Genomic DNA, 18,955 nt, shown 5'->3' on the forward strand with positions numbered 1-18,955 from the left:
TATACATAGTGCTGCACAGAAAATACTGGATGTACAGTTTGATATGACCCCGTGTATCTTTCTTCTTAATGCCCAGCAGGACTTTGTTCTTGATCCTGACAGAGAAAATTTGCTTATGACTATTACATACTTTGCTAAGAAATATATTATTCTATTGTGGGCCTCTAATACCTCTCCTACATTTAAAATGTGGATTGACCAGATTGTTGACTTTCTCCCTCTTGAAAAGCTCACTTATGATCTCTGCAAGAGACAGCCCAGGTTTGATAGACTCTGGTCTCCACTACTCAACTATATTTCAAATTGGACAGAGTGAATGGGGTGATTAGGGAAATGAGCAGATACATGTTGTGTAAGGTGCTGTAAAATCTAAAAACGAATTATTTGCTCGTCGTCTCAGCTAAGGCTGGAAATTGCTAATAAGAACCTTGATAGTGCTGCTGCAAGTTTTATATATATATATATATATATATATATATATATATATATATATATATATATATATATATATATATATATATATATATATATATAAATAATGTCCCTTAATGTAATCTAAGGGATTTCCAAAAGTATTCTCAATTTTCTTTGACAGAGGACACCACATTCACCAAAAAAGTCACATGAAATAACAGCAGGAACACAATAGGTCTTATTTCCAACAATTGAGATGAACAAGAACTCCATCTACAACTATTCCAACAGTTGATTGAACCAAGATTGAACTATTTGACCTGAATGCCAAGCATCACATCTGGAAGAAACCTGACACCATCCCTACAGTGAAGCATGGTGGTGGCAGCATCATGCTGTGGGGATGGTTTTCAGTGGCCGGGACTGGGAGACTAGTCAGGATCGAGGCAAAGATAAATGAAGCAAAGTACAGGACAAGTCTCTGAATGTCAAAGTATGCTTTAGGGTAGTGACTAATAACATTTGATGAAATCTTTAAGTTATCAATTACCGCACTCACCTCCATAACGTCAGGAAGACAAAAAGGAAGCAGACAAGGGAAATGTCCCTTAATGTAATCTAAGGGATTTCCAAAAGTATTCTCAATTTTCTTTGACAGAGGAACCCACATTCACCAAAAAAGTTACAGAAAAGTCACATGAAATAACACCAGGAACACGATAGGTCTTATTTCCAACAATTGAGATAAACAAGAACTCCATCTACAACTATTCCAACAGTTGATTGATGATTTTCCAAGTTGACTTTATATTATTTAATGATTCTTGGAATATCCAAAGTAGGTGAGTAAATTTGTTCTTAAACTTTTTGTAATTTGCAATGAATTTTAGTGAGACAACTCAAAACGCGAAATCCATTAACGCCAAGATAATGGAATTCATTGCCCTTGACAATCAACCGCTCTCTGTCGTGGATGATGTTGGCTTTTGCCGACTGGTTGAGCACCTCGGGCCCCGGTACACACTACCAAGTAGGCGCTAGTTACACAGTTACACAGTATTGTTGAAACGCACATCCATGAGCTACTTGCTATGGGTGTCACTGCTATTAGCTTCACGAAACGCCTGCTCAACAAAACTGCCGACACAGACCGTGGGGTTAAAACTTGCAAATGTACTCTACTAGAGGCTGTGAACAAGCGAGTCGGTGGCATTCTCTCTGAGCCGCTTTCCTGTGTCGCCACCATGTTCGATGCTAGGTACAAGGACCGCAACTTCGATGCAGACAAGAAACAGGGTTTACGTGAAATGTTACAGATACAGCTGGACAAGATGGAAACGGACACAGTGACAGTGTGCACCGAGGAAAAGAGGCCACGGACAGAGCTGAAACTTCACTGCTTGACGAAATCTTGGTTGAGAATAAAAACGACTTTACAAATGAACAACGAAACAGCACAGCAAATGAAAGAAATAGGTTTTGATTATGTTTTACTGGTAATGGGGATATGCCAACAAAATAACTTTTTGGTCAGTTTGTGTGTTTCAACTATTTAACTGTACTAGAATGCTTAAACGGCCGCTAAATGTTTTAATAATCGGTATCGGGTATTTTGGCAAGGAAAATATCGGTATTGGCCAAAAATGTCCCTAGGTACAATAGTGTCAACTCATACCTCAGATTTTAAAATCTCCACAAGAAATGCCTAGAGCGTATACTGACTGAAGGGAGAAATTGTCTGGGCTCTCCCAAGTTCAAGGAAATTGCCTCTATTATATTTTGTTAGTTTATTAGGTAGCAAGTCAAAGTGAAGGGTATAGGAAAGCGTTGGGAAGGGGGGGGGGGGCATGTGGGGTTTTGAAGGTCTTCACATCTGACCTTTAGGGACTCCTCTCAGCTGACAGCGAGGCCAATGAGGTAGTTGAACGAGTGTGTGTTTGAGTGTGTTCATGTGAGTACACCCAATCTCTTAACAATGAAACGGGTCAATGGCAGATAGAAGCTCACCTGTCATGAGTTCGCATGAAGTCCCACGATTTCTTTGTCCCATTCTGTGAACGACACAAAAACAATACATGAATGACATTCACATTCTGAAAGAATTGTGCTAGGATCTAGTTAATTGTTCTACATGTTGGTGGGCTCGGATGGATATTAAATCATCCATTAACTAGGATAGGGCGGTATCCAGATTTTCATTTAGTCGTGCCGGCCTTTTTCATCGCAGGATTTACAGTATTGCCGTCTTAGTACACAAGGGGCACAAAAAAAAAGCTAATTGGGCATCTGTTACCAGATTGCTAACAACATTTGCACAAACTAATAGCATATTTCAATATGAAGACTGCTAGCTAAATATGCTAACGAGCGCAAATGATAAACAAATTACAAAGACTGGCAATCTAGCTCAAAAAGTTATATAAGTAGTAGCTACTGAAAGTCATTTTTGGTGAGTTTGGACATTTACAAGCAAAAAGTACTGGAGAAAAGTAGCTACACATCAGTAAGAGCGCCGTCTACTGATGGAATGCCTGTTGGTGAATTCTCATCCGAGTTTAGAAGTGCAACTGAAGCACAAAACTTGTCTGATGCCGAGCAAAGACTACAATAAGAAGCATTTACATACAGTACTTGTCAAAAGTTTGGACACCTACTCATTCAATGGTTTCTTTATTTTAACTATTTTCTAAATTGTAGAATAATACTGAAGACAAACTATGACAAAACACATATGGAATCATGTAGTAAGCAAAAAGTGTTAAATCAAAATATTTGAGATTTTTCAAAGTAGCCACCCTTTGCCTTGATGACAGCTGTGCACACTTGGCATTCTCTCAACCAGCTTTATCTGGAATGCTTTTCCAACAATCTTGAAGGAGTTCCCACTGAGTTCCCTCTGCTTTTCCTTCACGCCGCGGTCCAACTCATCCCAAACCATCTCAATTGGGTTGAGGTCAGGTGATTGAGGAGGCCAGGTCATCTGACTCAGCACTCCATCTCTCCTTCTTGGTCAAATAGCCATTACACAGCCTGGAGGTCTGTTCAAATCAAATCCCCATCCAACAAGGGGTTCTAATAAACATATATTACGCACCTTCAAAGTGCTAAGTATGTTGTGTAAATCAAATGGGGGAAAAAAAACGGGAAAAAAACACAATTAAATGTCTAAAAATATATTTTCACTTTGTCATGATTGAGTATTGTGCAGATGAGTGAGATTTACATTTTATTTCATCAGGCTGTAACACGACAAAATGTGGAATAAGTCAAAAGAGGTATGAATACGTTCTGAAGGCACTTTATTATTAACGAGTGTGTGCGCTCAACTGGAAAAAGAGGGTGCAGGCTTTTGACAATTTAGTACGGGTGCGGTCAGCTGGCTAGAGATTGTGTGTGTGGTGTAACGTTAATGATTCAAAGAACCCATCGAATGTCGGGAAAAAAAATTATATAGACTATATTCATTACAGAGATAGATTGAAGCTAGTATACATTGCTGATCACCTCTTATGGAGCAGGTAGCGCAAATCTATTGATAATTGCCAATGCTAGCTAGTTAGCTTTTGACATTTCAGTAGGGGTGCATGTCAATTCTAGCTAGGTGGCGGTCATACTGTATACCGCTAGATATCGTGTGTGTGGTGTACTGCTTCAAAGAACCCATCAGATGAAATTTCAAAATAAAATTCATTATAGGGCTAGTAGATTGAAGTTAGTATTAATTGTTGATCGCCTCTTATGGGAGCAGGTAGCATTTTCTGTCTGGCTTAGTGTGACAAAATGAAAATGTAGAGTTTCCATCAACCTCGCGCGCAATGTAGACATCAAAGAACGCCGCAGTTCGCAGGTAGAGTAGTGGGTGAAACCATTCACTTCAGGAAAAAGGGGTGAAATAAATAAAGTTACCTTTCATTATGTGTTGCTGAATTCATACGAATATTTGCTTCCATTGTAGTAAGGTTGGTAATAGAAGAGGTCTTCGGACTTACCATTTTTGTATTATTTTCTTTGAAAGAACAACTACTGGGTTTTGAGTGCTTCTCCCGTATTTGGGAAGTTGGTCTGCTCCTCAGTCAGAGATATTCTGAGAGCAGGTTCGCGTCTCCTTCCTCTGTATATTAAAAATAAACTGCATAACAAGTGTCGTTGGAAAACGGGATCATATATCCTAAAGTCAATAGCGAATGTGACTATGTAGAGTTGAAGTCGGAAGTTCACATACACTTAGGCTGGAGTCATTAAAACTTGTTTTTCAACCACTCCACAAATTTCTTGTTAACTAACTATAGTTTTGGCAAGTCGGTAAGGACATCTACTTTGTGCATGACAAGTAATTTTTCCAATAATTGTTTACAGATAGATTTGACTTATAATTCACTGTATCACAATTACAGTGGGTCAGAAGTTTACATACACTAAGTTGACTGTGCCTTTAAACAGCTTGGAAAATTCCAGAAAATTGTGTAATGGCTAAGAAGCTTCTGACAGGCTAATTTACATCATTTGAGTCAATTGCAGGTGTACCTATAAATGTATTTCAAGTTCTACCTTCAAACTCAGTGCCTCCTTGCTTGACATCATGGGAAAATCAAAATAAAATCAGCCAAGACCTCAGATAAGAAAATGTGGACCTCAACAAGTCTGGTTCATCCTTGGGAGCAATTTCCAAACGCCTGAAGGTACCACGTTCATCTGTACAAACAATCGTACGCAAGTATAAACACCATGTGACCAAGCAGCTGTCATACCGCTCAGGAAGGAGACACGTTCTGTCTCCTAGAGATTAACGTACTTTGGTGCGAAAAGTTCAAATCAATCCCAGAACAGCAGCAAAGGAACTTGTGACGATGCTGGAGGAAACAAGTACAAAAGTATCTATATCCACAGTAAAACGAGTCCTATATCGACATAACCTGAAAGGCCGCTCAGCAAGGAAGAAGCCCCTGCTCCAAAACTGCCATAAAAAAGAGCCAGACTACGGTTTGCAACTGCAAATGGAGACAAAGATCATACTTTTTGGAGAATGTCCTCTGGACTGATGAAACAAAAATAGAACTCATTGGTCATAATGACCATTGTTATGTTTGGAGGAAAAAGGGGGAGGCTTGCAAGCCGAAGAACACCATCCCAACCGTGAAGCACCGGGGTGGCAACATGTTGTGGGGGTGCTTTGCTGCAGGAGGGACTGGTGCACTTAACAAAATAAATGGCATCATGAGGAATGACAATTATGTGGAGATATTGAAGCAACATCTCAAAACATCAGCCAGGAAGTTAAAGCTTGGTCGCAAATGGGTCTTCCAAATGGACAATGACCCCAAGCATACTTCCAAAGTTGTGACAAAAATGGCTTAAGAACAACAAAGTCAAGGTATAGGAGTGGCCATCACAAAGCCCTGACCTCAAGCCTATAGAACATTTGTGGGCAGATCTGAAAAAGCATGTGCGAGCAAGGAGGCCTACAAACCTGACTCAGTTACAACAGTAATAAAGGACTCCGTTTGCTACCCAATTCTGCTCTCCTGCGCCTGACTTCCCTGCAGTTACACATACCTTACAGCCTACAAACCTGACTCAGTTACACCAGCTCTGTCAGGAGGAATGGGCCAAAATTCACCCAACTTATTGTGGGAAGCTTGTGGAAGGCTACCTGAAACATTTGACCCAAGTTAAACAATTCTACTAATTGAGTGCATGTAAACTTCTGGCCCACTGGGAATTTGATGAAAGAAATAAGACATTTCACATTCTTAAAATAAAGTGGTGATCCTAACTGACCTAAGAAAGGGAACTTTTACTAGTATTAAATGTCAGAAATTGTGGAAAACTGAGTTTAAATGTATTTGGCTAACATGTATGTAAACTTCCGACTTTAACGGCAAAATAAATATACACAGTTTATGTATTTAACACCTAATTCGGCAAGTTAACCAAGTTTTTACTGGCTTAGCTAGCCATGTTAACGACGAGATAACTTGCACTGTTGGTCACTGCACTACAATGTCACGATAGCTATTGCTAGCTTGTGATTTATTGAAATATTAAGTGAATGTTTATTTTCTTACTACCTTAAAAAGGTTCATATAAAAAGGGTTGTACTTGTGCTCTGTATTTATGGATTAATATCACTTCACATTGAAGGCATGTATCACTACTGTTGCTCCTATCTTAAAGATATCTCATGTCCTACCTAACCAGTGAACGTGTGGCTGTGACCGTCCTGTCAATGCCTGTCATCACTGTTTGATATCTTTTACTGCAGATTAAAACCCGAGTCAACCTGAAGTGTGGGTGTCTTTGTGCCTTTCTTCTGGGGGGGGCTGTGTGAAGTTGGTTACAAAATTGGTGCCGTGACCCGGATCTACAAGATCAGCCGTCGCCGATCACCGGGAATACAGCAGTGCTCCAGAGAAGAAAACTACACCTGCCGTCAACTTCAAGAGACAGTCAATTTGAATATTCGTCATGAATAACATGTCCACACCAAAAAAATCCAGGTACTCTGGTCAAGCCCAATGGTGATACACCACTTTTACTGGTGTTAGTTCTTATTTTTCAGAGTAAATAACTCACGGACACGAGAGAAGCTTAACCAAGTTTAATTCTTCCCAAAGGGTCAACACAGCTGTATTCAGACAAAAAAAAGCATCTCACCATCACAGATATATATATCCCACTTTAGACACTACTCCTCTCATCTTATGGTTCCACAGTAAGAGGGTAATAGAGTAATAAACCCTTATTACTCCCTTCAGGGGATCTGACCTCCTGACCTCAACTCCTCCTTCACCTAATCCACATATGTCCATCTGCCTCCCCTATAGCAATCCTTTGATCTCCTCCCGTCCACCCAACACAATCCAAAACCATCTGTCTTTCTACAGAGAACCATTAACTTCTGACATAAAACTCAGTCTCTTTCACTCCTTATATTCTATGCTTCTGATCTATCATTTACTTAATACCTAAATGTTCAAAGTTTAGCCGATTCCAACCCTGGTGAGTGAGGACTTACAATTTAGGGGAGTTAACTGTGATACTGTAACTCAAGTATTGGTATTGGTAACCCAGTATTGGTAGGGGGCTCAGACAGCTAGAATGGTAGAGCATACTTTTACCGGGAGTCTGGTGTACCGTCAGTAAATGAACAAGAGGATGTTATTGATCAAACAACAGGTCAGAGTGATGGAGATGATAATCACTCCAATGATGATGAATACCATACGCAGCAAAACGTAATGCTCGATTTAGTCAAACAGATGGGTCAAGAGATTTGAAACAATACTGTGACCAGTCTGTCAGCAAGTAATACCACTCCATTCAAGGTAGTCCCATTGTGCATGCCAGACTGGTACAAGGTAAACTGTCATGAAATCTGATATGCGTGAGCCACCCACTTTCAGAGGTGATGGAACAGATAAATGTACTGCGTATGAGTGGCAGGAAATGATGAAGACTTACTTGGTAAAGAAAGGTTACAAAACGCCAGAGCAAGGTAATAAAATCATGGAAATGTTCATGGGGAAGGCAAAGGATTTAGTCAAGATAAAAATCACAGCAACCCCCTTGTAAACATCAGCCGAGACCCTGAGGTTATTTTCAGGATTTTGAAAGATCATTTTGGTGAGGCCATCTCCCCTACTATGCCACTTCAAGATTTTTATGAAACCAAACCTTATCCAGGGGGAGAGTAGCTTAGACTACTGGGTGTGCCTTAACCGAGTAGCAGATCTAGCTAATGAATGTCTACAAAGACAGGGCAGACAGATGGATGACGCGGGTCATGCGGTCACCATGATGTTTGTGAAGCACTGCCCCAATCTTGAACTGTACACAGCATTCGGATGCAAGCCTAGGGAGAAATGGACAGTGGGTGAAGTTCAGGAATTGATAGACAGCCACTAAAATGATAGATGTGCTACAAGGAGGAAACAAAACATATTGACACCCCAGGAAGACATCCAAAAAACAGAGGAGAGCTCAGAGCTCCCCATCCTTACCTCAGCAGTTCAGAGTGGCAATGACAAAACCTGTAACACTGCTAGAACGGTTTATTATAAACCAAAACGCTGCTCGCCCCGCAACACAAGAGGGCCCAGCAGAACTGCACAGCTGTCTCCCTCCTTCCCATGTGCAATGTAAAAGATGTGGCTCACTCCACTCGGTCTCACTGTCTTAATGACCGCCTGTGCTTCAAAATGTCACAATCCTGGCCATCAAACTATAGACTGCCCACAAAAGCAGTAGGTTAGAAGAGAGGCACCAGTCGGGCAGCGGCCACAAAATCAAGGTCCAGCTTTAAACTAATAGGTCTGCATCTTGAGAGGAAAGGTGCAGCTAAAAGCTCAGCCCCTATAAATGACATTGATCCTGAAATAGAACTGTCTTCATACAAAGAGAAAAATCAAGGCAACAAAAATGTGATATATCAACCTACTCAGAGAATAACCGGAAATGAAAGTCTGTTCTACGCACCAGTGACCGTGCAAGGTTCAGTAGAACTAAGAGGATAGTGGTTCAATGGCCTGTACGTTAACTGAATCTGCTGAGCATACATTGCGTCGAAAACAAGTCTTAACTGAAAGCTCGAAATGTCCACTCCTGTAGTACTCGTCGGATGTGGAGGGCAACAGGTCAATCCCAAATGTGAATATGAGCTCCATATCAAATGAATGAACTGCAAGATGCTGGTGCCAGTATTAGCTGTGCCAGGGAAAACTGATGAAGTGATCATTGGAACAAATGTACTGAAACATATCCTCCAACTAAAAAAAGTAGAGGGATATTGGAAAGCAATATCACAACCAGCCAATGGCCTTTCTGATGAATCAGATACATTTATAAGCATACTGGCAAACGTTGACCATTGGCAAGGACGTAAAATGCCTGGGGAAAAAGTTGCCACTGTGTGACACTATCCCCAAAACATGAACACTTAGTTTGAGGTAGACTGAAAGGAAAAGGGCAATTTTCCATTGGCAGTACTGTTATTGTGGATCCCACAACATCCCGAGAGGCACAGTGTGTTAGTGGGTCGTACTGTATGCCCACTGTTGGGTGACAAATGGATCCGCATGAAGGTGGTTAATCTCCAAGATCGCCCAGTTACACTGAAGTGTAATGCAAAACTGGCAGATGTATACCCCTGTATAGCATTGGAAGACCTGGAGTTAAACAGCAGCTGCGGTCAATGTGGTGACTAACACGATGTTGCACAGAACGTCGTTGGAACCACGACTGAACAGGCAGAAAAACGCTCAGATGCTGATGTGTTGAAAGACATGGGTCTAACTGATGATGACATTGCCTCTTGTGGGGTATCAGATGAATGGAAAAACAAGATGGCAGACCTGGTTGTGAAATATGACAGCATATTTTCCAGAGGGAAATTGGACCGTGGCGAAGCAAGAGACTGTGCATAGAATAGAAAGAAAGATGAGGCCTTTCAGACTTCCTTACAGCAGAGTGCCACCATGTGACGTCCAAAAACTGAAACAAACTTGAGGAAATGGAAGAACACGAAATCCTCGGGAAATCGAATAGTGAGTGTGCATCCCCTCTCGTTCTTGTATGGAAACCAAATGGTGAACTCAGAATCTGTACAGATTTCCGATGGCTCAACACGAGAACTGAGAAGGATGCTTAGCCCCTACCAAATCAAGCCGAAGCACTGGCGTCATTGGCCGGAAACTGCCTTTTCAGCACAATGGATCTGACATCAGTGAGATGACAGCCACTGATCTCATGTAGATTGATGGAAAAACTACTGGACTGAAGAGGGTCCAGTCATTTCTCTGAATGTTGAACTACTACTCCCACGCCAAGGGTTTTCAAAATCGCCAAGCCACTACTGTTTAACAGCGGGACCGAAAACCAAACAAAAAGATAAAATGGCAAGACTCAGAGTAGGCTGTCCCGGAGCATGACACCCGAAGACTGGACGAGTGAGTGTCAACACACCTTTGATGAGTTAAAAGCAGCTGTAATAAAGGCTGTAGTTTTAGCTCACCCAGATCTGAGTAAACCCTTCATACTTTCGACTGATGCTTCAATTGACGGCCTAGATGCTGTTCCGAGCCAGATCGCAGAGGGTGAGAGTAAAAGTAGACCCATTGCGTTTGCTAGTAAATCCCAAGCAAGATATCCAGCCCACCGTCTAGAGTTTCTTGCATTGAAATGGGCCTTATGTGAAACATTTTGTCACTTGCTAAAAAGTGACCGGTTTACTGTCCTGACAGATAATAACCCACTCCCTCACATACTGACAAAGCCTAAACTTGATGCCTGTGAGCAGAGGTGGGTGGCGAAGCTAGCCCCGTATGACTTTGATCTGAAATACATACCTGGGCCACAGAACATACCCGTCGACTTACTCAGCCGTGTACCGTTCGTCAGGGATGGTACCACTCAACCCGTCACAGCAGAGAACGTACAAGAGACACTCCGGCTGTCTGTGAATTGCCAAGCCCCACCAAACAGTGGCATGACAGGGTCCCATCAAGGTACAAAGTCTGCTGAGATCTCTGATGAAGTGAAGGCACTCCTAGACAACCGCTTGTACCGAAAGGGGATCATATCCATGTGCACTGTCCCTCTGATGCAGCTATCCCTACATCTGCTGCAGGGAGGTTACCCAGCGCTACACGCTTTTGGACTAGGAGATCTCAAAGAAAAGCAGCAAACAGATGAGACATTGGCTCGTGCTACCTATTATGTGGAAAGGAAACGGAGACCAATACATTGTGAAAGAGAACATGAAACAGTGGACGTGCAGAAAAATTTGAAACATTTGGGAGAAGTTGGAATACAAGGATGGAAAACTGTACAGGAAATCAAAGGATAAAACCGGAAATAAGAGCTATCAGTTCATTGTAACTTTGTCCCTGAAGGCAGATGTGTTGAAAGGAACACAATGATGATGCTGCACACCAAGGTCAAGCAAGAAAGTTACACCTCAGACAGAGGTTATTTTGGGTTGGTATGGATGAACAAGTTAAAGACTAGGTCATGAGTTGTAGACGCTGTGTTGTGAGCAAGTCAAGAAGACTTGAGGCAAGAGCTCCTCTTCAATCGATTAAGACAAGTGCGCCACTAGAGTTGGTCTGTATCGATTTCTGTTCGGTCGTAGGAGGGAGCGAGTATTGACGTACTAATAGTAACAGACCATTTTACCAAAGTAGCTCACGCCTTCTCTTGTACAACTCAGACGGCAAAACAAGTTGCCCAGAAACTGGAACAACTTTTTCTGTATTTACGGTTTTCCTCAGCGTCTATTAAGTCACCAAGGGGCTAACTTTTAGAGCAAGCTGATAGAGCTAATGGACCTAGCATGAGTGAAGAAATCTCACACAACTCGGCATCAACCAATGTGCAAACAAAGATTTAATCGTACTTTGGGGAATATGATTCGAACCTTGCCTCCACAGACTAAAGAGAAATGGCCTCAGATGATACAAACTCTCACGTTTGCATATAACTGTAGATGAGATGACGGGGTTCGCCCCTTTTTACTTAATGTTTGGGTGGACCGCACAGCTATCGGTCGACACCATGTTTGGAATGTTCTGAGAGACGAGACCGTTTTGGGTTACAGCAAATTTGTAGACTCCTTTCAAAGAGATCTTCAGGAGGCCATGCGTGTTACACAGACAAACACATCAAAAGGCACAGAAAAAAGCAGGCCAGAACATATGACAAAGGTGAGAGGATGCACCCTGGAGGTCGGTGACAAAGTTCTCTTAGCCAACAAGAAAGAACGGGGCAAACGGAAATTGGCAGGTGTGGGGGAATCTACCATCTATGTCTTCAACTGGAGCAACCCAGATCTGCACATCTACAGAGTAGCCAACCCTTCCACAGACAAGGTCATGGTTGTACACTGCAACTTCTTACTTCCTGTGAACTTTCTTTTGATTGGAGAGGCTGAAAAGGATACAACTGTTCCCCCCATCCTTTCAGAGGAGAGTTTTGCAGATGCCAGAACAATGAAACCAAACCCACTACCAGATGTGGATGGGGGCAGTGATGACCAGAGAACTGCAGTCTGTCCAGACTGTAGTCGCCTCCGGGTCCTTGTTGATAGGACAAGAGTGTAATGGAGAAACCGAGTCAATGGGAGATTCTGAAAGCGAGCAGGAATCTAGAACTAGTGACTGTGGTCACTTAGAGCATTACGAATTTCAGAGCAATAGCGACAGAGACCCAGCAGGAGACCCTTGCCACTGAGGATGATAGCTTGCAACACTTGGCTGATGAGATAGAAACGTCCTCTAAAAGCAGTCTGACTTTGCCCCAAGTGATCAAATTCAAACAAGCAAATCGGCCTTCCTTCAAGCTTTGTCAAGATGGTTGTTGATCATTGCCAGACAGCCATTTTCAAGCCTTGCCATAGACTTCAGCCGATTTGATTCAATATTGAAACTAGGCCACTCAGGAACATTCAACGTTGTCTTGGTAAGCAACTCAAGTATATTTGGCCTTGTATTTTAGGTTATTGTCCTGCTGAAAGGTGAATTCATCTCCCAGCAGACAAACAGGTTTTCCTCTAGGATTTTGCCTGTGCTTACCTCCATTCCGTTTCTTTTTTTACCCTGAACAACTCCCAAATCCTTAATGATTGCAAGCATACCCTTAACATGATGCATCCACAACCATGCTTGAAAATATAAAGAGTGGTACTCAGTGATGCATTGCTGGATTTGCCCCAAACATAGGACAAAAAAGTTAATTGCTTTGACACATTTTTTGCAGTATTACTTTAGTGCATTATTACAAATATTTTTGTAATATTTTTTTATTCTGTACAGGCTTCCTTCTTTTCACTCTGCCATTTAAGTTAGTGTTGTGTAGTACCTACAATGTTGTTGATCCATCCTCAGGTTTTCTAACATAGCCATTAAACTGTTTTAAAGTCGACATTGGCCTCATGGTGAAATCCCTGAGCGGTTTCCTTCCACTCCGGCAACTGAGCTAGGAAGGACACCAGTATCTTTGTAGTGACTGGGTGTATCGATGCAACATCCAAAGAGTAATTAATAATTTACAATGCTCAAAGGGATATTCAATGTCTTTTTTTTTTTTTTTTACCCATCTACCAATTGGAAACCTCCCTGGTCTTTGTGGCTGAATCTGTGTTTGAAATTCACTGCCCAACTGAGGGACCTTACAGATAGTTGTATGTGTGGGGTACAGAGATGAGGTAGTCATTAATAAATCATGTTAAACACTATTATTGCACACAGTCCATGCAATGTATTATGTGATTTGTTAAGCAAATTTTTACACCTGAACTTATTTAGGTTTGCCATAAAAAGGGGGTTGAATACTTGACTCAAAACATTTCAGCTTTTCATTGAATTTCTAAACAATTCCACGGCAAGTGACAAAACAATGAAGTCCTTTTAAACTCTGTCTGTAACACCAAAATGTGGAAAAATAACCAAAATGTGGAAAAATAACAGTGTACCCGTACCCCTATTTTGATTGATATCTTGGACGCGTAATTTCCTGTTATAAACTCTGATACCTCCTGCGCCTCGACCTGTTGCTTCAGCCTGTTTCTGAAGTTTTATTTTATTTTGTGTGTCAACACCTGTTACCAACTAGCTAGAGCCCGCTTCGCCTGGAACAGCTAACAAATGTTTAAAGCGCTGTAGAAGCTGTGTTTATTACACGCTTGTTCCCGGAACAATATTGACAATCCGGATTTAATGCGGAAATTGTTTGCTCGCGGAGGATTAAGGGAATGAGGTGGCTATGCTTAGCAAGCAAATCTCAATTCGGCACGAACTTAAGGGGAAAACGCAAATTTGAACTTTCTCAGCTCCTGTGGCTGGACGTCGCTCGGGCCTGTTGTTTCTCCGCCTTCAATATATTATTATTACAGTCTTACCGTTGTCATTGTAGGAGTGGACATGTTTGCAGACCGCGCAACCTAGGCTACAGTTGTGAAAAAAATACAGCAAAATAGTTTTATATACAAACTAACAGTTACTAATTGGTAAATAGTAACCCTGCTTTTTGTTCATTATTATGTAATCCCAAACAGGGTTCTACAGTGCGACCATTTTACTTGTTCAATGCAAAGACCGTTCAATGCTTGGCTGAGCCCTTGTAGGGTAGAGGCCTGAGCTACAGCCTATATCAGACACGTTTCTTCTTTGTATGTGGAAAACACATTTCATGTAATTCTACTACACTTTATGATTGGAGACATTAACAATTTACAAGGTAGCCTACTCTGCTGACAATGACAAACAGATCAATAAAAACATTGTCCATATAATAGGCCTACGAAAAGGTGAGACAAATAGAATGACATCCATCTAAACTGGAGGAAATTATTGTCCAAAAACTTAAGTGGTACTGACCCAACAATGATAAAGACTGAATATGCGCAGTGCTCACGGGATTGAGATATAGCCGATGCTCTCTACTGGTGCCATTAAGAAAAGTTATAGGCCTACTGTTAGGTCAATTAAGTTGAGAATTTTGGTAACTAAAAAGACAGATTATAGTATTTTCCTTGTCTTCTCTTTACAGCCATTTGCTTTCCCGCAATTTAATTTAGAAATATTGCAATGTGCCTGGCTGGGACTCTACTTTTCACAACTCAACATCTATTTGGTATTTCCCACACGCGCTGCCTTTCCTTGCAATTTAGAATCCACATTTTTTTTTTTTAAGGCTAGGGTAAGCTAATGATTCTCTGTCCAAATCATGCTTTAGTAGCCTGTTTAAAAAAATAAATAAAAAATCTGTATAGACAGCAGTAGGCTATATAATTTGGGCAATTTAATTCAATTTATTTAGGGAAAGCTTCCCTAGATTATGGACACGCCGCCTATGTCAATCTACTATCCCCCATAGTAGAAAAGTTTAACTATTCTATTGGTCAGCTTGTCGATAAAAAAATTGCCCAAACAGACTCCGGGACAGTTGTGGGACAATAGATCACAAATTCATACAACCAGTAGGCCTAGGCTACATACAAATTTAAAAAGCAATGATTCTGATGCAACAGACCAGAACAATTTGCTTAAAATGTTGATAAACTATTTCTTAACATTATTAGCGCAGCAAAGGCAACAGGCTACATGTAAATGTGAATTTTGCTATCGGATAACGAAAGAAGTTGAAAAGCAACAGAACATGAGAGAAATAGGCTACTGGTTTCAAAGGCATATGGAAGTCTTTATAAAACTTACTTCCTCCATGGATATGGTTGGATTTTGCCTAGGCTACTTTGAAGCAAGGTAAAACATGGTTCATAATATGGAGTAAAACATACAGGTTTCTTTCTTGATACGTTGCTAAATTTATAAACTAGCTATATTTTTTTTATATAAAACTAGCTCTTTTTAATAATTGACAAAACTATTTTAATACACAATCGCATTTAGAATTGTTGAGCAATGATTTTCTGCTCAAAGGATCTCTGTACGCTATGTACATCTGATAAATAAGATAAAGAAAATACAAACTCGCCAATTTAATTTCACTAAATGATGCAAATGAACCAATAGAACAATAAGCATAACCAGTCAAATGTATTTACATCAACTGGTATTCCCGTCAATGAATAGGCTAAAAAGCATTATTTCACAATGGGATTTTCCCTCTCATCCTGGACACTTGGCTGGTGCCAATTTTATTTATCAGCTTTTCTATTTATTTTTACAGCCAAAAGCCGGCTATTACCGGCTTACGGAAACCCACGGGCACCTTGTAAAAAAGGTGCTTCTAGAGCCCTGGCAATTATATGTACACTGCTAGTACCCCTGGTGTGTGTGCGCACACGCACACACATCAATATATGTTAATGATATGACCACCTTACTTTAAATGAATGGGCTTAACATGCTGTATTTTCCTTTGATTCCGTACAGACTAATTAGCATATTAAATATATAATTTGCAAAGTTGTATAACAAGTTAATCAAATTTAATGAATTGTTACAAACTCAGTTTTGCATAAAGCATGAACATCTGTTAATATGACCACCCTACTTCAAATTATTGGGCTTAAATTACTGTAAATATGTATTCTGTAGTGCCACTAATTTGCATAATATAGCCTTTTTATTTAATAAATTGTACTTTAATTTGAATCAATTTAATTACAATATGACCACCCTATCTTGAGATATTGGACAAAACATGTTGAATTAAAAAATCCAGACAGGTGATGGTGAAATTATTAACTAGGATTAACATTGACCTGTCCGCAACCTTGCTGATCTTTTCAGATAACTTGAAAATAAGATCTCAGCAATGGCAAGTCCTATCTTCATGAAATCAAAAAAAGTGTTGTGTTTATGAGAAGCTTCTCTATAACAATACAAAGTATAACACCAGAACTAGAGTTTAATTTAGTCCTTTAACACCCTACTTAAAGTATCAAGTCTCTGCTATAATAACAGATGGGGAAGAAATGCCATACCAATAGGGCTCAGCAGTGGTCATTCAGCCTATGACTCACAAACACCTAAAGAGCAACAATGGGTCAGAGAAGCAGAACACTTCCACACTCAATGACAGGAAGCGTTAGGCCAGGACCACAAGCCCAAATGGGGAGAACACTTGGGAAGGAAATATCTACAGGTGCCCTCCTGCCAAAACAGTGCCTAATGCTCTTCATGAAATCCACATTAGGAGAAATGTCATTATCTCAGGAAAGGTTGAGTGAATGTGATGAAACGTTGCCCGCCCCAAAGGGTCTCACTGCCAAAGAAATCACAGCAGAACAATTCCACATTTCCTCTAGGAAAGTGTCAAAGGAGGCAATAGCCCAGCCTCTAGAAGCCTGCATGCATGTCATTGATTGACCTGAGCATAGCTTTCGATCCAGAAAGTGGTAACAGCCTAATTCAAGAATGGCAACGACAGCTAAATCTGGTTCCAATTGTGTTATTATAAGTAGCCAAATATGCATAGCCTAATTGCCTGTGACCAGAACTATTTCCTAATCAACAAACATACAATCAACCATAAAAGTACAGTCATCTTGAACATCACATTGCTAATGGCAATTAGTTCAAGTGTATCCATCTTCCAAACAAATGGCTACTGTACGTACCCTAAGAGGACAGTTACTAGTGGAATCAATATAGCTAACTAGAAAGCTATCCTAACATGCATTTTATCTCCCGAGGGAATTTAGCTAGCTACATAGCTAGCTGCCCTTTAGATTAAATACTCAGGTAGATTAACATTTTCACAAGATGATTTGTGGGCCATAAAATACTGGTGGGTTCTATACATAAATGGACCTGTGTGGGTTCCATAGATATATTAAAATACATCACTGAAATTAAAATGGGTTTGCAAGCTCAGCACCAAACGCTCAACACCCGACCTCATAAAATCACTATCAAACTAGCAAGGCCACTCTAGTTCGACACATCCCAACAAGGCCTGACATTACATGACTTGGCTAGCGAACGCTCAACTTTCAACAACAACCACGGGGGAAATGTAGATATTTTAGCTAGGTAACAGGTTGTACATTTCCAACAAGCTTGCCAATTACTTCAGTTGCTAGTTAGCTAACGTTAATGTAAAGCATGTGCTCATGAGACAGTAACGTTAGCTACTTGCCTGAATATCTACATTTTATGCTAAGAGAACATATTTAGTGGCAGTGGTGAAGCAAAGTTAAAATAGCTAAGTCCATAAGTATCACTGAAATATGGTGTACTGTATTTTTATGAAGCTTATGCCGTTGATGCTGCACAATAAAGCAATGGGAAAATGAATGGGGGTTGGGCTACTAGCAAAAGAAATGAATGTGTCCGGGAATTCAGACTAGATATAACGCTAGTGAGCTATTTTGACTCACCTGGCTATATTGCACCCTGAATGGTTTCAGATAATTGGAGTTGGTGCACGGAACGACCTGGATATCGTTTATCTGCTCCATAGTTCAGACTGCTAGCTTTCCACCGGTGCTTATCTCACGTCAAATAGCACAAACCACAGGTAGTAGTGGAGAATGAGACAAATGCCTACGGTTCCCTAGTAAGGACAAAATACACTCGTTTTTAATTGGAAGTCTTCTTATTCTTCTTTTATGAGATTTAACGGCGGTTGGCATCCAATTTGTTGCATTACCGCTACGTACTAGACTGGAGTACAACTCCCTTATACTTTGTTTGAAAAATTTAAATGTACTAAAAAAATACCCTACCATCTAACACTACACTCACTAATTTCTAAATTATATCAAATAAAATTAACACCACCCTTCTCCACTAATTAAATGTATTTATTCCTACCTCATGCCATCATTCTGAAAGGATAGGACATCACCACTTAACACACCCTGTAACTCTTCTGATGTCAAGTCTTGCACACCCAAATACCTCTCTGCATCTGCCATCACAACCTCAATTTTCTGCGACTTCCAGTACAGCTGATAACCATTGCTATGAATGCAAAAAATCCAATCTTACTGAAACGTATATCAGTTTTTGGCATCTTGAAAATGTTCATCTTGACTTTGGTGTCATAACCAATCTTTGGTTCCTGCCTGAGCCTGGTA

General features: G+C 40.6%; 1 protein-coding gene across 1 annotated transcript in view; it reads right to left on the reverse strand.

Annotated features, from left to right (window-relative positions):
• Positions 1-18,410, reverse strand: part of LOC112068368 (uridine diphosphate glucose pyrophosphatase NUDT14-like) — a 38,466-nt gene extending 20,056 nt beyond the window's left edge. The window contains exons 1-2 of the mRNA XM_024135509.2: positions 18,254-18,410; positions 2,422-2,465 (exon numbers count right to left, since the gene is read on the reverse strand). Of these exons, the coding sequence (XP_023991277.1) occupies positions 2,422-2,465; positions 18,254-18,334 (125 nt within the window). The 5' untranslated portion in view covers positions 18,335-18,410. The remainder of the gene's footprint in view (positions 1-2,421; positions 2,466-18,253) is intronic.
• Between the last annotated feature and the right edge of the window lie 545 nt (positions 18,411-18,955).

Source organism: Salvelinus sp. IW2-2015, unplaced genomic scaffold (genome assembly GCF_002910315.2).
Source record: "Salvelinus sp. IW2-2015 unplaced genomic scaffold, ASM291031v2 Un_scaffold467, whole genome shotgun sequence".
NCBI classification, from domain to species: domain Eukaryota; kingdom Metazoa; phylum Chordata; class Actinopteri; order Salmoniformes; family Salmonidae; genus Salvelinus; species Salvelinus sp. IW2-2015.